Raw genomic sequence first — 7,230 nt, 5'->3', positions numbered from 1 at the left:
CAGATCCAAGCCTGCCCTTGCTTCTCTCTGTGGCTCTAGACTCAATTTGACGACAGTCTGTTGGCTATCCATCTCATGGAAGTCCTGCTATCACTTCCAGCTCAGCACATCTCAGACCAAACTCATAATGGCCCACCACTTACTCATGCCCTTTTAAGATCCTTTATTTCAGTTCATCTTTCCAGTTACTAAAAGCTGGGAAACCTAGTCATATTTGAATCATTCTCTTTTGCCTCCAGCCCTTTGATCAGTTACCTGGGCACACTTACTTACTGCAGTACTTCTCCTATCAGGTACTTTTTTTTTTTTTCTAGTTTAAAATAATGCTCATAGTATTTCAGGCAAAGAGAACAATATAGAGAATACAATAATAATACACTCAGCCTAGCTTAAGTAAAACTTGCAAATGTAAACAAAGCCCATGGGAAACTCATTCAAATGCCATTCTCCTCTTCATACCAAGGGTAATCACTATTTTAAATTTAGCACACCATTCCTTTGCAATTACAGTGTTACTACATATGTATATATCCATATATAGTATAGAATATAATTTGGTACATTTAAAAACTTTATATAAATACAGTAGTAGCATAACATTTATTCTTCTATAACCAGCCTTTTTTCACACAATATTGAGATTTATCCATGATGGTCATCTCTTTTAATTATGGATTTTTCTGTTTATATATTAATGCATATATTATACATATATACTTATGTGTGTATAGATTATACATATATATGTGTGTATAATTGCATTTTTTATTCCAGCTGTTTGGTTGGAATGGAGTGATGACATGGTGCAGCACTCAGCCATTTTAGAGGGAAATGGAAAAATTCTGTTCCTTAAAGCAGGTAAAAGCTGCCTTCAATATTTTCTACAGTTCTATCCAATCTTCTCCTAACCACATCATTACTTTTTCCCCTTTCTCTTACCTTCTCTAACTAGGCTTTGGGTATCATTGACTCTTTTGAGATTAGTTGTTGTTTATGTCTGGTTTATATGACCAAGGAAAATAAACAAATTCTACTATCTAATTGAATCATAAAGTATGAATACACTCCATGCTGAAGGTTGTTGCTCCTCATTTAAGGACATCACACTTTAGTGGCTTGAGGTTATTTTTTACTATTTTTGAGAAAGGAAGAGATGAAATATGAGGGGGTTAAGTGTATTTAATGTAAACTAAAATGTTTCTGAAGTGTGATAGTGATTATGTAGTAGAACAACTTAAGATCCTCGAAATCCAGTGTGAACAGGTTAAAGAGCTCTAGGATGGTTAAAAGTAAGGTCACAATAATAGAAACAAAGGTTATGTTCTTGAGACATTAATTTAGGTTGAATGATATAGAATTGTCACTTTTTAAGATAAAAAACAGTCGAATACTGGCAATTTCATATGGTCCACTTGATAGATGTTCAGGAGGGAAGAAATGCAGAAATAGGGAGTGTGAAGGAAAGGGCATAGGTCTTCAGGTGTGGTGCCGTTAACCAGGGCCATCACTTTTTAATACTGAATGGCTAGGCTCTTGCAGATGTAGATCAAACAGTATTTAGTTGTCTCTTCTCTTTGTAGGGAAGAAAGGGGTTGCAAAATATTCCATGCCAGCAGATGTATAGAAGCCTTCAGGGATTTTTCACCATCATCACATTTCCAAAGGATTTAAGAAAACTTACAAAAACATATGACATCTTAAAAAGTGAGGAAATCGAGGATATGGGAAAATAAAGTGACATCCAGATCTCCTAATATGATGTAAACAATGGCCAGCACAGTATTTCCTCAAATCGTTTTGGAAGAAAAAGTATAAATAATATCCAGCACTGTGATTCTCTCCCTGCTAAGCAACTGCAATTTTGGGTTACTATGTAAATGTAGCAGCAGGTGCCATTGAGAGGCAGCTTTCTAATAAGAAAATAAGTATTTTAATTAAATTGTATTTCGGCCGGGCTCATGCCTGTAATCCCAGCACTTTAGGAGGCAGAGGCGGGCGGATCACAAGGTCAGCAGTTTGAGACCAGCCTGGCCAACATGGTGAAACCCCGTCTTTACTAAAAATACAAAAATTAGCCAGGCGCGCTGGTGGGCGCTACGCGATCCCAGCTACTGGGGAGGCCGAGGCAGGAGAATCGCTTGAAGCCAGGAGGCGGAGGTTGCAGTGAGCTGAGACCATGCCATTGGAAAAAAAAAAATTGTATTTCAAGATTTGACTACAATACTGAAATAGGTAGGAAAAGGTGTTCTTTCAAGAGACTATCTTCATTTCCAGCCATTTTTAAAAGATATTCCATGACAATAACTCAAGTGTGGTCTAAGAGGGTTCTCTGAATCTGACTAAAGTAGTGAGTGATGCTTTTGGTATATGCATCTTTTGTCAAAAAATTTAAAAACCTGATACATATTTGTACATATTTATGGGGTACATGTGGTATTTTGATACATGCATACAGTGTTGTAATAATCAAATCAGAGTGTTTAGGGTATCTATCACTTTGGACATTTTTTTTCTGCCCCCTCTCCCCTGTCACTTTGAACGTTTGTCATTTCTTGTGTTGGGAACATTTCAAATCTTCCCTTCCAGTTATTTTGAAATATAAAATATATTGCTATTTACTATAGTCACCCTACTGTGCTATTGAACACTAGAACTTATTCCTTCTATCTAACTGTATGTTTGTACCAATTAACCAACCTCTCTTTGTCACCCTACCTCCATATGTGTCTCTTAAAAGCATCGCATCAAAAGCAGTATAGTTAGTTCAGGTAGGTTTTTTTTTTTTTTTTTTTTTTTTTTTAAGACAGTCTCAGTCTTGCTGGAGCGCAGTGGTGCCATATCGGCTCACTGCAACCTCCACCTCCCAGGTTCAAGTGATTCTCCTGTCTCAGTCTCCTGAGTAGCTGGGATTACACGTGTGTGCCACCATGCCTGGCTAATTTTTGTATTTCAAGTAGAGACGGGGTTTCACCATGGCAGTCAGGCTGGTCTCGAACTTCTGACCTCAAGTGATCTGCCTGCCTCGGCCTCCCAAAGTGCTGGAATTACAGGTGTGAGCCACCACGCTCAGCTAGGCTATTTTTTTCTTTTTCGGAAGTGTTTTTTTTGCTTGTCAAAATGGTCTGTGGACGTGCCGTCTCCACCCCCCAAAAAAGAAAGAAAAAAGACAATTCATGTCTCATATCATTTACCAATTGGTATCAATGAAGAAATGAATTTAATTCCTGTGGCCAAGTACTTTGCTCTCTAGGTGGCTGGACTAACACTTTGCAAAAAGGGTATGGCGATAGTGTAGAACATATCCCCACTCCTGAAAAAAAAAAAACAACAACAAAAACTGAAAATGCCTGAGATATCCTTTCTAGGGAAAGAGCTACCTTCCACCCAAGAGATCCAGGTAGGAACAGAGTGATAATAGTGACTTCCTCTCTCCTAGTCCACTTATTTTCACCTGTCCTGCTCTTCAAGACACCCATCTCTTTTTCCATTTCCCCCACCCCAAATCAGGTTATTTTGTGACTTTTATTTCCTTAAAAGTTTTTGCTGTAAAATAGTACATAGGTTATACCACTCAACTTTGAAAGTGATTTTTCCACTTAAATATGAGACTACAAGGACTTATTATTAGAAGAGATGAACCCTATTCTTGGACTCAGAGTTTTGAGTCTCGTTTCCGCATGTTTGTGGTTTTTAGGTTAATTCCCTGGAAATTCGATCTTTGTACAATTAAGAGCAAAGTAACCATACAATGCTTCTGATCCTGTCAGCATAGGCGGTTAAGTGCTTTGGAACTGGGATGCAAACTCAGTATCTCACAAATGGATTACCTATTAAGTTAGGACACACAAAATCTGGTTAAAGCGCTTGGACTTCACAACCTCATCCACCAGCACATCACATATTACACAAAATATAATAATCACAGTAATGGGAAAACTGAATCTTGAGCCAGATTTCTAAAAAAGAGGTATTGTGGACAGTGTTTCCACCTCTTGAATTTAACTTCTTTCTTGGCAACTATACTTGAAGGTAACAGGGAGAGATGTCTCTTAGTTGGCAAAACACACACATAAAACCTGAGCATTTTCCCCCAGGATGACAGCAAGATATCAAGGATGCCAAAGAAGGAAGGAGTGTTAACCTAACCCAGTAAGTGAAACAAGATTTTAAAATACAACAAAAATGTTCCAATGGGGTAAAAAAGGTACTTCGCCGGTTCACGACTTTAAAAAACGTTGGCAGTGGTTGATGGGCTTGTTTCAGGAGATATCTGACTTGGTACCAAGAGGATAAAGAGGCCGGGAATAATACGTTTGTGCAGCAAAATGATTATGTGATCGATTTTTTAAAACACAGAATTCTACCCCATTGAATACATACACATACCACAAGTAAAATGAAATATACTTTTAAGTGCCCGTTTTGGTGCCACTGGCCAAAATTAAAACTCTCCTTCCGTATGTGAAGTGACTTGAGATTTCTTTTTTGCTTAAATGCCTGCCTTCAGGGTACGTGAAAGTGGGAGACCGGTTGGAAAGCTGGGGCTAAGGGGGCTGGGAGCGAGATGGCTGTGACTGTGAATCAGAAAGCTGGATGTGTGAGAGAAAAATCCTCCTCCAGCCTCGGAGGGGGTGTCTCCCCTAATACCAGCTCCCTCCCCCCGGGCTCGTGGGGCGGGTCTGGTTTGCTCAGTAGCGGCAGCGGCCGCAGCAGCAGCCCCGGGGCTGAGCGGCGGTGGCCTCCTGGCAGCGCAAGGAAGCGGCGGCTCCAAGAGCGCGAGGCCCTGGGGAGATCCGGCCAAGGCTGCTGCCGGGATGGAGGAAGCGTCCAGTGGAGCAGGAGTCACCGGGGACTTATTTCCTCCCCAGCTCAGCTCCCCTACAGCTTGGCTAGGCCTGCTCCCAGCGCCTGCAAGGTGGAGGAGGCCTGCGCCTCGGGCCTGGCAGCGGCAGCCGGCAAGAGAGGCGGGCACAGCGGGGTAACCGGCGAGCCGCAGCCGCTCTCGAAAACCTACGCTGCCACGGCCGCTCATTGTCTCTCCCCTTCCACCCGGGGGCAAACAGGAAGCGCGCCGCCTGGCAGACCGACGGACGGGCGCCTGGACCAATGAGCACAGCCGACGAAGAGCACGGCGGCAAATGAGGGCCAAGAAGAGGGGCGGGAGTTCCGGGCGGGCTGTCACCCTCTTCCCCCCTTTTGGGCTGGAGGCTCCACCTTTTGTGTTTCCCGCACAGTCAATCAAAATAGGAAAAAAAATCCCCGGACCGCTCCGGCCGTGTCCGCCGCCGCTTCCCGCATCCTCTCCCGCCGCCGCCGCCTTCGCTCCTCACCATGTGTAAGGCGGCGGGGAGCCCCGCCTGAGGTGCCCTAAACACACTATGACCGGTACGTAAAGCCGAGAGAGAGCAACCCTTGCTGCTGCCGCCGCCGCCGCTGCCGCCGACCACAGCCAGCCCGGGGCCGCTGCCGCCGGTCTCGGCCCCGTGTGTGCGACCGAGTGTCTGTGAGAGGCGGAAAGCTGCACTCCCCTGCGCCTCCCTCCCCTCCCCGCCAGCCACCGTCCACCCCCGAAGCCCCAGCAACGCCGTCTCCCCGCCAGGCCCCGGGGCGGGCGGCCCGGTCCGCCGGGAGCGCATCCCCCTGTGTGCGGGCGCGGGCGGGCGTGTGTGAGTGACTGACGGTGCGAGAGGAGCGAGCGCGAGTGAGAGCGAGCGGCGCGAAGGGAAAGGGGAGGAGAGGAGAGGGGGCAGGGGCAGCGCGGGGAGGAGGAGGAGGAGGGAAAGAGGAGGAGGAGGAGGGTTACAGGCAGCGGCGGGCGGGGGCAGCAGCAGGAGGGGAGGAGGGAGCCGCCGCCGCCGCCGCCGCCGCCGCCGGGGGGCGGGTGGGGGAGGGGAAGGGGCCTGGGTCAGGGCTTTGGGAGTAATTTCGCCTCGGCCCGCGGGCCCCCTCCCTCTCCGCCACCCGCCTTCCTCCCCACCCCCACCCCCCCGCGCTGTGCCTGCAGCTCCCGAAAAGCCCGTGAAACAAGAGGAAATGGCTGCCTTGGACGTGGATAGCGGCGGCGGCGGTGGCGGCGGCGGCGGCCACGGCGAGTATCTGCAGCAGCAGCAACAGCACGGAAACGGCGCGGTGGCGGCGGCGGCGGCGGCCCAGGTGAGGAGCGGCTGAACCCCGGCCCGGCTCCCCCCTCGCGCCGCTTTCTCCTCCCCTCGCCTCTCCCCTCCCTCCTCGCCTCACCCCTCCTTCCTCGCCTCTCCCCTCCCCTCCCCTCCCCCCGCCCCGGGAGCTGCCCGCCCGAGGCGCCAACGCTCCGACCCCGCCCGCGCCGCCCCGCCTCGCCCGCCTGCCGCCTTTTTGTGCGCGTGTGAGTGTGGGCCCCAGCGTGCCCTCCCGGGGGTGGGTTCCGGGCGGAAGGCGGAGGCCCGGCGCGCAGCCCGCCGCCCGCCTGCCCGCGGACCGGGGAGCCGGGGTGCGTGGAGCGGGGGACGCCAGGCGGGGGCTGGCGGCGGGACCAGGAGGAGGAGGAGGAGAGCGCGGGCTGGCGCTCGCCCGGGCGCAGTCGGCGGGGACCGAGTCGTACTTCCTGTGCGAGCGGCGGCCCGGCCCTAACCGCCACCCCCTCCCCCTGTCTCCCTCTCTGAACCCGCCCATTGGGGGTAGGACACTCAGCCGTCACCGCTCGCTCTGCTGGCCGCTACCTGCAGCAAGATAGGGCCGCCATCGCCGGGCGACGACGAGGAGGAGGCGGCCGCCGCAGCCGGGGCCCCCGCCGCCGCCGGAGCGGTAAGTCCCGCGCGCGGCCCGCCCCCGCCGAGGCCGGGCGCCCGCCATCCCGGACCGGTGGCGCGCCCGCCCAAAAGGCCTCCCCGGCGCCCGCGCTTCCCCCGACCCGCACGGGCCGCTGGGCTCCAGGGCGCCCTTTCCTGCTCTTTCGCATCCCGGTTTGGATCCGAAGCCAGCCCAGGCTTTTTCGAAATTGTCACTGCGGCACCTCGCGCAAAATCTTCACAAAATGAAGTCTGAGAGGGCGGGGGTAGAGGACTCCAAAATGGATGTTTGAGCAATTCATATCAGTGCTGAAAACTCCTTCGCTTAACACTACAAAATTTTGAAGCACAGCCTATCGGCCATAGATAGTATCAACTAGAGGCAGTGTCTTTAGTTTTTAGTATTTTTGAACCTGGAGCATTTTCTGCTGGAAGTCACAGGATCTTACTGTTTTAAATCATA

The 7,230-nt window shown here is 49.9% G+C and overlaps 1 protein-coding gene across 3 annotated transcripts in view; it reads left to right on the top strand.

The window, feature by feature from the left end:
• Positions 1-5,248: 5,248 nt before the first annotated feature.
• SP3 (Sp3 transcription factor) overlaps positions 5,249-7,230 on the top strand; it is a 56,695-nt gene continuing 54,713 nt past the window's right edge. Inside the window, exons 1-3 of one of the 3 annotated variants that reach the window (XM_024243044.3) lie at positions 5,249-5,385; positions 6,005-6,153; positions 6,661-6,783. In XM_024243044.3, coding sequence (XP_024098812.1) covers positions 5,379-5,385; positions 6,005-6,153; positions 6,661-6,783 — 279 coding nt within the window. In that variant the 5' untranslated portion in view covers positions 5,249-5,378. 3 annotated transcript variants of the gene reach the window in all.

This window comes from Pongo abelii, chromosome 11 (assembly GCF_028885655.2).
Source record: "Pongo abelii isolate AG06213 chromosome 11, NHGRI_mPonAbe1-v2.0_pri, whole genome shotgun sequence".
NCBI lineage: Eukaryota > Metazoa > Chordata > Mammalia > Primates > Hominidae > Pongo > Pongo abelii.
The sequence above is the reverse complement of the archived record's forward strand: the minus strand, read 5'-3'. Positions and strand labels throughout refer to the sequence as shown.